We start from the raw sequence: 16,109 nt of genomic DNA, 5'->3' as shown, positions 1-16,109 counted from the left end.
ATGTTCAAATAACTGATCTTTTACGGGGCATTTGTTCAGGAGCATGGTTGGTCGTAAGAACATCAAGCTATGTAGAGAGAGGCTTTCATTATAAATGTCTGGATTTGGGAAGATAGAGTACAAGTTGTCTGGCGAGGATATGCGTTGTGTCAACCGAGTCAATTTATTCTTTTTGAGTTTTTAATCATAATTTGTATAGGAGATTATCTCCCCCCTAAAGTATGCCTTCTGCACCCTTCAGAGTACAGAGGCCGACACCCCGGGGGTCTTGTTCAAGAGTACAAAGAAATACACAAAGTCCTCATTTAAAAGTAATCGTGTGTTAAAACGCCACGGCGCATATGTCGTTTTTAAACAGTACATCCATTGAAATTGTAGCATGATCAGAGATGACAGTTGCGTCTTATTTGCATATACGTATAGATGAAAGTAATTTGTTGTCAACTAAAAAGTAATCAATATGGGTAAAAGTCTTATGGAAATGAGAAAAGAATGAATATTGCCTTTTAGAGGAATTCAAAAAGCACCAGACATCTGAGATCGTATATATGCTTCCCTAAAAGACTGGATTATCTTGGCAGACTTTGATGGTGGACAAGTTTTGGGTGATGAACGGTCAAGCTGGGGATCAAGCCAACAGTTAAAGTCCACCCCATAAACATTTACGAGGGCTACAGGAATGTTGGAAATCTGATCAGTAACGACTATAAACCTTCCATTGGGATCAGAAATACTGTGAGTGTACAAAAGGAACATATTTATGTAGCAGAATAGCAGCACCCCTCGATTTACCCGAAAATTTATGAAAAATCATCCTCTCCTCAATTTCACGTGTTCAGCAGGTTTAATATAAGTCTCCTGCAGAAAGACGACAAGGGCGCCCAAATGACGAATATGGTGTCGTATCTTACTTACCGGTAGTTCGTTTTATAGGGTTGTTAAGCCCTTTACAGTTAAAACGAGTAAACCGAATACCACACCCACCGGATGTCCTCTTAGATGGGACGGCGTGGCGCAGTGGCAGAGTGGCCGTGCGCAACCCAAGGGTCCCTGGTTCAATCCCCACCTAGTACCAACCTCGTCATGTCCGTTGTGTCCTGAGCAAGACACTTCACCCTTGCTCCTGATGGGTGCTGGTTAGCGCCTTGCATGGCAGCTCCCTCCATCAGTGTGTGAATGTGTGTGTGAATGGGTAAATGTGGAAGTAGTGTCAAAGCGCTTTGAGTACCTTGAAGGTAGAAAAGCGCTATACAAGTACAACCCATTTATCATTTATTAGGTTGGGTCATAGCAAAATGCAAGTATCAAATACAGTATACAGTACACAAAAATGCAAATCTGTGGCAGAACTAAAACAAATAATAAGTTTGACTGATGCAAAGAAAAGAAAAACATACAAGTTACCCCCATGCCCCCAACCCCAAAACTCTTGCAGAAGCATCCCTCAAAAATGGGTGCGCGCATCATCCCCCTTTATAAAAACAAACCTTCACGCCTCTTCTGCTCCAAGTAACTGTAAAGAAATAAACTCCACGTTATGTGCCGAAAATGTGACATCTCGTCAACAAATAAAATGCACTAAGGCAGGGGTCGGCAACCTTTACCAGTCAAAGAGCCATTTTGACCAGTTTCACAAATTATAGAAAATAATGGGAGCCGCAAAATTTTTTGGAAATTTTAAATGAAATAACACTGCATACAATTTTTTTTTGTGCTTTGTGCACCAGGGGTCTCAGACACGCTGCCCAGACCTTTATATGGAATTTGATAGCTGGGGCGGCACGCGGGTTTTAAATGAATGGTGCTTGTCAGCGTCATGCGTGCCGTGGTGGTACAGCATATAGCACCCACTACAATACAACCAGGGTGCCTGATCAGCCACACGTTGTATAGGGGTTCCGCTTGCTCACGTAGGTGACAGCAAGGCATACTTGTTCAACAACCACACAGGTTACACTGACGGCGGCGGTATAAAAAAAAAACTTTAACACTCTTACTAATAATGCGCCACACTGTGAACCCACACCAAACAAGAATGACAAACACATTTTGGGAGAACATCTGCACCTTAACACAACATACACACAACAGGACAAATACCCAGAATCCCATGCAGCCCTAACTCTTCCGGGATACATTATACACCCCCGCTACCAAACCCCGCCCACCTCAACCGACGCACAGAGGGGGGGGGGGGGGTTTGGTGATGGCAGGGGTGTATAATGTAGCCCGGAAGAGTCAGGGCTGCATGGGATTCTGGGTGTTTGTTCTGTTGTGTTTATGTTGTGTTAAGGTGCAGATGTTCTCCCGAAATGTGTTTGTCATTCTTGTTTGGTTTTGGTTCAAAGTGTGGCGCATTATTAGTAAGAGTGTTAAAGTTGTTTTACATGGTCACCGTCAGTGTAACCTGTGTGGCTGTTGACCAAGTATGCGTTGCTGTCACGTACGTGTGAATGCAGAAGTTGTATATTGTATAACAAGTGTCGGGTTGGCACGCTGTTAATAAAGATTGTAGGGGGCGCCAAATGTTGTACAATCATGGCACGCCCTTATTGTAGCTGTAAGGGTGAAAATCGGTGAATATTAAACCCGGGAGTTTTCTGCGAGAGGCACTGAAATCCGGAAGTCTCACGGGAAAATTGGGGGGTTCAGCAAGTTAGCTGCTGAGCCGCATCAGAGTGATCAAAGAGCCGCATGCGGCTCCGGAGCCGCGGGTTGCCGACCCCTGCACTAAGGGAAATGTTCAATTGAAATGAAAAAAATAAAAAAATAATAATTCAAAATAAAAAATAGCATAATTGGCTGTATAGTCACAGCTTACTCGCAACAAAGAGATACAAAAATCCTATATTAAAGTGCAAAAAAAGGCTAGAGTGATTAGCAGCGTCGCCAGGATAAGAAGACTGAACTTCATGTCAGGTCAAAAGTTGAGTCGTTTCTTCACCGCAGGAAAGGCTGCCTTTCCGAGCCACAGCTGAGTGAAGTCGGGAAAAAAACTGAGCTTCTCTTGCCAATATAAAAGGGGAGCGGGGAATCTTCGTCAGCCAGTCGCAGATTCTGGTAACGGACTTGAAATAAGTTCACCCGAACAACAGGTGGTCATGGAGGTTCGCCATCTTTTAGCCTGGCACACGAGGTGTGGTGGGCCAGATCCAGCATGGGTTGTCGTCAAATTTCAGCACATCTTGTAGCTGGGCCGTAAACTCAGTCAGGCGCAGAGGTGGGTAGAGTAGCCAGAAATTGTACTCAAGTAAGAGTACTGTTACTTTAGAGATTTATTACTCAAGTAAAAGTAAGGAGTAGTCACCCAAATATTTACTTGAGTAAAAGTAAAAAGTATGTTGTGAAAAAACTACTCAAGTACTGAGTAACTGATGAGTAACATACACACTCATATCATATATATATACAGGTAAAAGCCAGTAAATTAGAATATTTTGAAAAACTTGATTTATTTCAGTAATTGCATTCAAAAGGTGTAACTTGTACATTATATTTATTCATTGCACACAGACTGATGCATTCAAATGTTTATTTCATTTAATTTTGATGATTTGAAGTGGCAACAAATGAAAATCCAAAATTCCGTGTGTCACAAAATTAGAATATTACTTAAGGCTAATACAAAAAAGGGATTTTTAGAAATGTTGGCCAACTGAAAAGTATGAAAATGAAAAATATGAGCATGTACAATACTCAATACTTGGTTGGAGCTCCTTTTGCCTCAATTACTGCGTTAATGCGGCGTGGCATGGAGTCGATGAGTTTCTGGCACTGCTCAGGTGTTATGAGAGCCCAGGTTGCTCTGATAGTGGCCTTCAACTCTTCTGCGTTTTTGGGTCTGGCATTCTGCATCTTCCTTTTCACAATACCCCACAGATTTTCTATGGGGCTAAGGTCAGGGGAGTTGGCGGGCCAATTTAGAACAGAAATACCATGGTCCGTAAACCAGGCACGGGTAGATTTTGCGCTGTGTGCAGGCGCCAAGTCCTGTTGGAACTTGAAATCTCCATCTCCATAGAGCAGGTCAGCAGCAGGAAGCATGAAGTGCTCTAAAACTTGCTGGTAGACGGCTGCGTTGACCCTGGATCTCAGGAAACAGAGTGGACCGACACCAGCAGATGACATGGCACCCCAAACCATCACTGATGGTGGAAACTTTACACTAGACTTCAGGCAACGTGGATCCTGTGCCTCTCCTGTCTTCCTCCAGATTCTGGGACCTCAATTTCCAAAGGAAATGCAAAATTTGCATGGTTGGGTGATGGTTTGGGGTGCCATGTCATCTGCTGGTGTCGGTCCACTCTGTTTCCTGAGATCCAGGGTCAACGCAGCCGTCTACCAGCAAGTTTTAGAGCACTTCATGCTTCCTGCTGCTGACCTGCTCTATGGAGATGGAGATTTCAAGTTCCAACAGGACTTGGCGCCTGCACACAGCGCAAAATCTACCCGTGCCTGGTTTACGGACCATGGTATTTCTGTTCTAAATTGGCCCGCCAACTCCCCTGACCTTAGCCCCATAGAAAATCTGTGGGGTATTGTGAAAAGGAAGATGCAGAATGCCAGACCCAAAAACGCAGAAGAGTTGAAGGCCACTATCAGAGCCACCTGGGCTCTCATAACACCTGAGCAGTGCCAGAAACTCATCGACTCCATGCCACGCCGCATTAACGCAGTAATTGAGGCAAAAGGAGCTCCAACCAAGTATTGAGTATTGTACATGCTCATATTTTTCATTTTCATACTTTTCAGTTGGCCAACATTTCTAAAAATCCCTTTTTTGTATTAGCCTTAAGTAATATTCTAATTTTGTGACACACGGAATTTTGGATTTTCATTTGTTGCCACTTCAAATCATCAAAATTAAATGAAATAAACATTTGAATGCATCAGTCTGTGTGCAATGAATAAATATAATGTACAAGTTACACCTTTTGAATGCAATTACTGAAATAAATCAAGTTTTTCAAAATATTCTAATTTACTGGCTTTTACCTGTGTGTGTGTGTGTGTGTATATATATATATATATATATATATATATATATATATATATATATATATATATATATATATACCCTAGTGTGTGGATGTGAGTGTGAATGTTGTCTGTCTATCTGTGTTGGCCCTGCGATGAGGTGGCGACTTGTCCAGGGTGTACCCCGCCTTCCGCCCGATTGTAGCTGAGATAGGCTCCAGCGCCCCCCGCGACCCCAAAGGGAATAAGCGGTAGAAAATGGATGGGATGGATATATACATATACATACATACATATACATTGATATATACAGTATATAATTTATAAGTATTTATTTTGCTGTTTTTGTTTACATGTTAAAGGTGTTTTAATGAATATACATGCATGTTTAACATATAGATTCCTTTCTTTAATGAAGACTAGAATATAAGTTGGTGTATTACCTGATTCTGATGACTTGCGTTGATTGTAATCAGACAGTCGTGATAACGTCCACGTTTTCAAATGGAGGAGAAGAAAAGTTCCTCCTTTCTGTCTAATACCACATGACAGTGGTGGGTTTTTGGCATCCTATTTGTCCAGCTTCCATATTCGTTTTTATACACTTTACAAGAAATATATTGGCGTCAAACTCCGTAGCTTGCTAGCTTGTTTACGCTGGATTTCGGAGACTCTTGTTTTGAAAGCACAGGCGCGATGGCGCGGCACTTTTATTGTGAAGACAGGAACGTCCTCATGTGCGGTCAGTCTTGAGGCTTTTGACGGTACGGTTGAAATAAAACAAGTATCTTTTTTCCTTCACACTTTTGATTGATTGATTGGAACTTTTATTAGTAGATTGCACAGTACAGTACATATTCCGTACAATTGACCACTAAATGGTAACACCCCAATAAGTTTTTCAACTTGTTTAAGTCAGGTCATGTGACCACCTGGCTCTGTTTGATTGGTCCAACGTCACCAGTGACTGCATCTGATTGGTGGAACGAAGTGAAACGTCACCAGTAAGGCAGGCACTTTGAAGGTCTGTCTGACAGACCAAAACAAACAAAGCGTGCATTAACAGATCGATAAAAATTAGTAGCGAGTAGCGAGCTGAATGTAGATAAAAGTAGCGGAGTAAAAGTAGCGTTCCTTCTCTATAAATATACTTAAGTAAAAGTAAAAGTATGTTGCATTAAAACTACTCTTAGAAGTACAATTTATCCCAAAAGTTACTCAAGTAGATGTAACGGAGTAAATGTAGCGCGTTACTACCCACCTCTGGTCAGGCGGAGGCCTTCACAGCCCTCAGAGAGACCCACTACACAGACACTATTTCAACTCGAGCAACCCTCCAGATCTTAGCATTTTTTCATGAGGAAATCCACTGTAGTAGCTCGCTTCGTAATGCTAGCACAGAGGTCGGTTAGCTTGCTAGCGTGAGCATTAGCAGAGAACTCCAAGCTAGCAATGGCCTCACATTGGGAGAAAGTTTGCCTTTCGAATGGCTCTAGAGCAGCTGCAATCTCTCCTCTAACCGAGTCTGGGCCTATGGATTCAAATTTACCAAAAATATCAGTGCATAGTTCGTCCATCTCCCTTATGTTCTGCAGCAGAGTTGAATCAGCGTTAGATATTTCCGGGGAGTCAGGCTCCGAAGAGGCTTGCGGCCTGGTTCACCGTCGGATTTCCGTCGGCCAAACATTGCAGAGTTCACAAGCGAAAGGAAACAATAAATTGTGCAAAACAAATGACTACAACGTACTTTGATAAAAACGGCCAAAGTTGACATAAAGTGCTATTAAAATATATAAAATGTCACATTCCTGTGGAGCCACTGCGAAACACATCCTACACCATCACTGCTCAGCAGCCACTCTCTCAATACTATGTTTTATGATTTATTTGTAATCCTTTACACCAGGGGTCCCCAAACTTTTTGACTCGAGGGCCGCATCGGGTTAAAACAATTTGGCCAGGGACCGGGCTGTGTGTATGTGTGTATATATATATATATATATATATATATATATATATATATACATTTTTTTTTTTTTTTTTTTTTTTTTATAAATGTCTAATCATAATGTCAATGAGGGATTTTTAATCACTGCTATGTTGAAATTGTAACTAATATTGATATTGTTGATAATATTCATTTTTGTTTCACTACTTTTGGTGTGTTCTGTGTCGTGTTTGTGTCTCTGCTCAATTGCTCTGTTTATTGCAGTTCTGAGTGTTGCTGGGTCGGGTTTGGTTTTGGAATTGGATTGCATTGTTATGGTATTGCTGTGTATTGTTTTGTTGGATTGATTAATTAAAAAAAAAAAAAGTGATTTAAAAAAAAAAGAGAATCGATTCTGAATCGCACAACGTGAGAATCGCGATTGGAATTCGAATCGATTTTTTCCCACACCCCTAATATATCTATATATATTAGGGCTGAAACGACGCGTCGACGTCATCGGTTATGTAAATACGTCGAGGACATTTTTGTTCGTCGACGCGTCGCATGTTTACGTCACACTACCGTCATGGCGGAGCGCAAAGCAGACGATGCGAGCGGTGCGAGCGAGGGGAAAAAAGCACGCCAAAAGTCGTCAAAAGTGTGGGAGTATTTCAATAAACGGCCTAAGAAGAAACGCTACTTTTACTCCGCTACTTTTATCTACATTCAGCTCGCTACTCGCTACTAATTTTTATCGATCTGTTAATGCACGCTTTGTTTGTTTTGGTCTGTCAGACAGACCTTCATAGTGCCTGCCTTACTGGTGACGTTTCACTTCGTTCCACCAATCAGATGCAGTCACTGGTGACGTTGGACCAATCAAACAGAGCCAGGGGTCACATGACCTGACTGGCTCCGAGCTAACTTCGGGTGTTACCATTTAGTGGTCAATTGTACGGAATATGTACTGTACTGTGCAATCTACTAATAAAAGTTCCAATCAATCAATCAAAAGTGTGAAGGAAAAAAGACCCTTTTTTTATTTCAACCGTAAAGACTGACTGCACAGTTCCTGTCTTCACAATAAAAGTCCCGCTCCATCGCGCTTGCGATTTCAAAATAAGAGTCTCCGAAAGCCAGCGCAAACAAGCTAGCAAGCTACGGAGTTTGCCGCCAATGTATTTCTTGTAAAGGGTATAAAAACGAATATGGAAGGTGGACAAATAAGATGCCAAATAACAACCACTTTCATGTGGTATTAGACAGAAAGGAGGAACTTTTTTTCTCCTCCATTTGAAAACGTGGACGTTACCAGCACTACTTCCTGATTACAATCAATGCAAGTCATCAGAATCAGGTAATACACCAACTTATATTCTTGTCTTCATGAAAGAAAGGAATCTATATGTTAAACATGCATGTATAATTATTAAAACACCTTTAACATGTAAACAAAAACGGCAAAATAAATAAATAAAAATTATATACTGTATATATCAATGTATGTATATATATATATATATATGTATATATATGTGTATATATATATATATATATATATATATATATATATATATATATATATATATGTGTGTGTGTGTGTGTGTGTGTGTGTGTGTGTGTGTGTGTGTGTATATATATATACATATATATATATATATATATATATATATATATATATATATATATATATATATATATATGATATATGATATGTGTGTGTATGTTACTCAGTACTTGAGTAGTTTTTTCACAACATACTTTTTACTTTTACTCAAGTAAATATTTGGGTGACTACTCCTTACTTTTACTTGAGTAATAAATCTCTAAAGTAACAGTACTCTTACTTGAGTACAATTTCTGGCTACTCTACCCACCTCTGCTAATAATTATGTTGTATGCACACTGTGTCGAGCGGAAATGACCTATCATAGCAGCACAACGGCAGCGTTCTTGCCATCACCATCAACTAGTCAATCGTCCGCGTGAGTATACGTTGTCATCATTACACAAAAACATGAATGTGTCATTTGTATCTGCGTTGTAAATTCATAAACTAAAGCACCGTTTCGCTCTGAGAGGAGCGTTTGGCGTGCCTGTTCAGTGTTTACAAAGACGCGCTCCTCTTTAACGCTAACGTTAATTAGTTGTGCAAATACCTTTTACAACATTAACAATTACGTATACTATGTACAAACGAACAATTAACTTTCACTTTAATCATACTATCATTGTTGTGTTATTAAGCAAAATAAGCAAAAGTTTTACTTTTGTTGAAATGTTTACACTGTTGTTACAGAATATTTCGTTTTGCACTTTTTTGTATTGGATGTTTATCTTTATTTTTGCACATTTTAGCAAATAAGCAATACTTTTACTTTTGTTGAAATGTTTACACTGTTGTTACAGAATATGTCCGTTTTGCACTTTTTTGAATTGGATGTTTATCTTTATTTTTGCACATTTTAAAGCAAAATAAGCAATACTTTTACTTTTGAAATGCTTATACTATTGCAGAATATTAAGATTTGCACTGGATGTTTACTTTTATATTTGCACATTAAAAGCAAATAAGCTACTTTTAATTTTGTTAAATGTTTACATTGTTACAGAATATTTTGTCATGTTGTTGTCAATGTTGACTGAGTGGCCATACTTTTTTTTTTGTAAATAAAAGCCATGCCTTTTGAAAAAACTGGCCTACATTTATTTTTTCATCTTCATTTTAAATAAAAAAAATAATCGGTAAAAGGAAAAATAATCTATAGATTAATCGAAAAAAATAATCTATAGATTAACCGATTAATCGAAAAAATAATCTATAGATTAATCGATAGAAAAATAATCGTTAGCTGCAGCCTTAATATATATATATATATATATATATATTTTATATATATATATATATATATATACATATTAGATATATATAGCGCACTTTCCGCGCGCGCGATGATGTCACGTTATCGATGAGAAAATGCATTTTTAGACAGTATGATTTGCCTGAGTGGCTAGGAGACACCGTGAGTAGCAAGCGGTACAAAGTGGATAAGAAAAGACAGAAAAAAAGAATATATTTATTTATTTATTTATTTTTTTAAATACTTGGGACTTCACGTGGGCCTGATTTTGGACACTGGCGGGCAGGATCCGGCCCACGGCCGTAGTTTGGGGACCCCTCCTTTACACATTTAAACATCACTATTTATGGTAAAAGGCATGGATAAGGAATTTCAACTGTATGGAGAAGCACGATTATCAAGGTCAACATCTTTGAATGAAGCGTTCTTTGTCACTCCTTGCCTGTTGCTTGGTAACCCGAAGCTCCCATTAATTGATAGTTTTTCTGATCTTGGTCAAGTGCCTTGACATTTTCTCTTCTTGAGGCTCTCCCACACACTGGCACACATTGGCAATCACTTCACATCACTTCACTTCCTGATGAATGCCCCCTCCTCCCTTGTCTGCAAATGTACACCAGTTTGATTTCAAGAGCAAAGAAAATGTATCCTGACTGATGACTCACAGCTAATGTACCTTTTTTTTTTCCGCTTATTGCTTTTTTCCAGACCAAGTGCCACCAATACTGGCCGCATCCACCCGAAGTGAAGGATTACGGACACATGCGAGTGAAGTGTCACTCGGAGGAATGTAACCTGGCCTACGTGACGCGGCACTTCACCCTCACGCACATTAAGGTACTGTACAAATTGACTGTTTAAATCAGCATTTTGGGCCTTGTCTCTTGTTATAATAAAGTTGAGTATAATGAGAATTATTCACTAATTTAAAATAAGGATCAAAGCTCCCACAATAGTATATTGGAAGTATGTTGTCTAAAAATGACAACGCTGATGCTGACATTTAGAATTTTTTAAAAGTACTTTTGGTAAGCCATTGGTAAGGCTGTTATGTGTAGCTGTAGCTTTAATGCTAAGAGCTGTGTTTGTCCACAAGGGGTCCATCCGACACCAAGAAAGTACAATGTCACACCCTGATAATGTTTACTTAACATTTGTTAAGCTCATTGAATTGCTTTGAGATTTTAAAGGGGAACTGCACTTTTTGGGGAATTTTGCCTATCATTTACAATCATTAGAAAGACAAAAAACACACCTTTTTTTTTAAGGTTTTTTAAAGTTGATAAAAAAAACGCTTGCAAGATGTGGATAATGGGAGTCACCGTCCATCAACATTTTGTATATATATATATATATATATATATATATATATATATATATATATATATGTACATATACACATATATATATATATATATATATATATATATATATATGTGTACATATACACATATATATATATATATATATATATATATATATATATATATATATATATATATATATATATATATATATATATATATATATATATATATATATATATACATTTATTTATTTATGTGTGTATATATATATATATATATATATATATATATATATATATATATATATCTTCAAAAAGATAAGATTGTAAATCCTCATTTGTCCAAACATAGTCGTCTTGTTTGTTTATTACCGAGAAAACACACTCGCGTTTGATTCCGGGAGTAGGAATAAATTTGTTGCAAGAAGTCAGAAGTGTGCTGCTATGGAAACGAAAATAAATGCGCCGAAGAATTTGTTCCGGCTGTGCATAAAATGACCAAAATACAGTAAATATTGTACATATTACATATTGGTATGATTGTGTCAGTTACTACATTATATACATATACACATAAATATATATACACATAAATATATATATATATATATATATATATATATATATATATATATATATATATATATATATATATATATATATATATATATATATATATATATATATATTTATGTGTATATATATTTATGTGTATATGTATATAATGTAGTAACTGACACAATCATACCAATATGTAATATGTACAATATTTACTGTATTTTGGTCATTTTATATATATATATATATATATATATATATATATATATATATATATATATATATATATATATATATATATATATATATATATATATTTATGTGTATATATATTTATGTGTATATGTATATAATGTAGTAACTGACACAATCATACCAATATGTAATATGTACAATATTTACTGTATTTTGGTCATTTTATGCACAGCCGGAACAAATTCTTCGGCGCATTTATTTTCGTTTCCATAGCAGCACACTTCTGACTTCTTGCAACAAATTTATTCCTACTCCCGGAATCAAACGCGAGTGTGTTTTCTCGGTAATAAACAAACAAGACGACTATGTTTGGACAAATGAGGATTTACAATCTTATCTTTTTGAAGATATATATATATATATATATATATATATATATATATATATATATATATATATATATATATATATATATATATATATATACACACATAAATAAATAAATGTATATATATATATATATATATATATATATATATATATATATATATATATATATATATATATATATATATATGTGTATATGTACACATATATATATATACATTTATTTATTTATGTGTGTATATATATATATATATATATATATATATATATATATATATATATATATATATACACATAAATATATATATATATATATATATATATATATATATATATATATATATATATATATATATATATATGTATATATATATATATATATATATATATATATTTATGTGTATATATATTTATGTGTATATGTATATAATGTAGTAACTGACACAATCATACCAATATGTAATATGTACAATATTTACTGTATTTTGGTCATTTTATGCACAGCCGGAACAAATTCTTCGGCGCATTTATTTTCGTTTCCATAGCAGCACACTTCTGACTTCTTGCAACAAATTTATTCCTACTCCCGGAATCAAACGCGAGTGTGTTTTCTCGGTAATAAACAAACAAGACGACTATGTTTGGACAAATGAGGATTTACAATCTTATCTTTTTGAAACAAAATATACTAAGGGTGAACTGCTGCTTACAGAAGCGAGCATAAAGAAGAAGTTGAAACGTTGGAGCAGAGGGAAGCCAAGAGAGTGCGACATGGTCACGCTGCAAACCTGGAATTTTGAGCCAAGCTATGCCGAATTAACAGATTGCTTACCCAATTCAACTGGAAACATCCCCGGCCAGCTGGACTAAACAATACTATACTATTGATCATGATACATGCAGCACATCACTGGACACTACAGTGCATACGCTGTCGACCTAGCTGTGTACACACAAAACATGAAATTTGGGCTAATTCTTTACAGATACTGTAATATGATTGATCATCTTATCTCGTACGCTACAAAAAGAGTTCCCCTGTGTTTGCTCTTACAATAACAAATGTTGCTACAGCTTAGTTATTAGACAGGTTACGGAATGTAAATTAAGTATTGTTGACAGTTTTTGAATGCATTTTTAAAGTGATTTAGAGATAGAATGCATTGCTCCCATTAGCTGCATTGCTAGCCACCAAGAAAAATCAGATTTTTATTTTAGAATATGAAAAAAACAAAAAACATTTTGTCTTCTTGTCTCTCATAATGATGGTGAACAATAGGCAAAATTCCAAAAAAAAGTGCAGTTCTCCTTTGAAAGATATCAGGCAGGCCAAAAGCTTTTTTTCAATAACAAACCTTACTAAATCATGTTGAATGAACATTGCAAAAACATATAAATACAACAATGTAAGACTATTATTTTCATCCATATCCCTATTATATTACATAAGATACAATCAAATATGTAAAGCAAGTAAACAAAACCATAAACTACTATTGGCTCTCACTTAAATTCTTTGGCTTCTTGCCCCCAAAGAATTCCCATGTCTAAGAGTTTGTAAACAATATACAAATACAGTGGTGCCTTGGAATACAAGTTTAATTGGGTCTGTGATCAATGTTTCCCATTGAAATTAATTTAACTTCAATTATACTTTGCTGCGCCCCCAAGTCCCCCCACAATTTTAACATGCTTTGCATTAATAAAAACACATTTCTAGATAAGAAACATTGTATCAAAACCAATACAATAGGATGTATTACAAACAAGAACATTAGTTTTATAAAGTAATTTAACAATAATGTACAGCAGGATTCCCCAACCTTTTTTCCATCAGGGACCGGTTTAATGTATGCATTATTTTTAGGGACCGGCTTTATACGTGTGGCAGATAAAAACAGCAAAAAAATTAGCATGAAAAATTAGCCTTCGGTTGCACTCTGGCACATTAACATTTTATATGTCCATTAATGTGCACTGTCCCATGTACTATAACAAATGAGTTGTAATATACATCTATTAACAAACTTATTGGTGTGTTTAGTGGCACAGGCAAAAGTCAGGTCGGAGAAAATGCGGTAGTTTATGAATTAATAATGTTTCTGTGCGGCCCGTTAGCAAATGCGTCACAGACTGGTACCGGTCCCCGGACCAGTGGTTGGGGACCACTGATGTACAGCATTTATGTTGGAGAGTGGACTTCTACGGTATCTTTTGAGCTGCTTCTACAATCCATCAGCAGCTTCTCCATTATTTAATGGATGAATGTCCGTGCTTTAAAATGATCCTATTATCTACAAACCCCGTTTCCATATGAGTTGGGAAATTGTGTTAGATGTAAATATAAACGGAATACAATGATTTGCAAATCCTTTTCAACCCATATTCAATTGAATGCACTACAAGACAAGATATTTGATGTTCAAACTCATAAACTTTATTTTTTTTTTGCAAATAATAATTAACTTAGAATTTCATGGCTGCAACACGTACCAAAGTAGGGCATGTTCACCACTGTGTTACATGGCCTTTCCTTTAGACAACACTGAGTAAACGTTTGGGAACTGAGGAGACACATTTTTTAAGCTTTTCAGGTGGAATTCTTTCCCATTCTTGCTTGATGTACAGCTTAAGTTGTTTAACAGTCCGGGGGTCTCTGTTGTGGTATTTTAGGCTTCATAATGCGCCACACATTTTCAATGGGAGACAGGTCTGGACTACAGGCAGGCCAGTCTAGTACCCGCACTCTTTTACTATGAAGCCACGTTGATGTAACACGTGGCTTGGCATTTTCTTGCTGAAATAAGCAGAGCGTCCATGGTAACGTTGCTTGGATGGCAACATATGTTGCTCCAAAACCTGTAGGTACCTTTCAGCATTAATGGCGCCTTCACAGATGTGTAAGTTACCCATGTCTTGGGCACTAATACACCCCCATACCTTCACAGATGCTGGCTTTTCAACTTTGCGCCTATAACAATCTGGATGGTTCTTTTCCTCTTTGGTCCGGAGCACACGACGTCCACAGTTTCCAAAAACAATTTGAAATGTGGACTCGTCAGACCACAGAACACTTTTCCACTTTGTATCAGTCCATCTTAGATGAGCTCAGGCCCAGTGAAGCCGACGGCGTTTCTGGGTGTTGTTGATAAACGGTTTTCGCCTTGCATAGGAGAGTTTTAACTTGCACTTACAGATGTAGCGACCAACTGTAGTTACTGACATTGGGTTTCTGAAGTGTTTCTGAGCCCATGTGGTGATATCCTTTACACACTGATGTCGCTTGTTGATGCAGTACAGCCTGAGGGATCAAAGGTCACGGGCTTAGCTGCTTACGTGCAGTGATTTCTCCAGATTCTCTGAACCCTTTGATGATATTACGGACCGTAGATGGTGATATCCCTAAATTCCTTGCAATAGCTGGTTGAGAAAGGTTTATCTGAAACTGTTCAACAATTTGCGTACGCATTTGTTGACAAAGTGGTGACCCTCGCCCCATCCTTGTTTGTGAATGACTGAGTATTTCATGGAATCTACTTTTATACCCAATCATGGCACCCACCTGTTCCCAATTTGCCTGTTCACCTGTGGGATGTTTCAAATAAGTGTTTGATGAGCATTCCTCAACTTTATCATTATTTATTGCCACCTTTCCCAACTTCTTTGTCACATGTTGCTGGCATCAAATTCTAAAGTTAATGATTATTTGCACAAAAAAAATGTTTATCAATTTGAACATCAAATATGTTGTCTTTGTAGCATATTCAACTGAATATGGGTTGAAAATGATTTGCAAATCATTGTATTCCGTTTATATTTACATCTAACACAATTTCCCAACTCATATGGAAACAAGGTTTGTATTATAATCCCCTTGGCTGGCATTATAATAGCT

The 16,109-nt window shown here is 36.9% G+C and overlaps 1 protein-coding gene across 3 annotated transcripts in view; it reads left to right on the top strand.

Annotated features, from left to right (window-relative positions):
- ptpn3 (protein tyrosine phosphatase non-receptor type 3) overlaps positions 1-16,109 on the top strand; it is a 92,239-nt gene that overhangs the window by 54,192 nt on the left and 21,938 nt on the right. For all 3 annotated transcript variants that reach the window (XM_061955151.1, XM_061955144.1, XM_061955157.1), the window contains one exon: positions 10,477-10,605. In XM_061955151.1, the coding sequence (XP_061811135.1) occupies positions 10,477-10,605 (129 nt within the window). The remainder of the gene's footprint in view (positions 1-10,476; positions 10,606-16,109) is intronic.

This window comes from Nerophis lumbriciformis, linkage group LG04 (genome assembly GCF_033978685.3).
Source record: "Nerophis lumbriciformis linkage group LG04, RoL_Nlum_v2.1, whole genome shotgun sequence".
In the NCBI taxonomy this organism is placed as follows: Eukaryota; Metazoa; Chordata; class Actinopteri; order Syngnathiformes; family Syngnathidae; genus Nerophis; species Nerophis lumbriciformis.
This window is presented reverse-complemented; position numbering and strand designations above follow the sequence as displayed.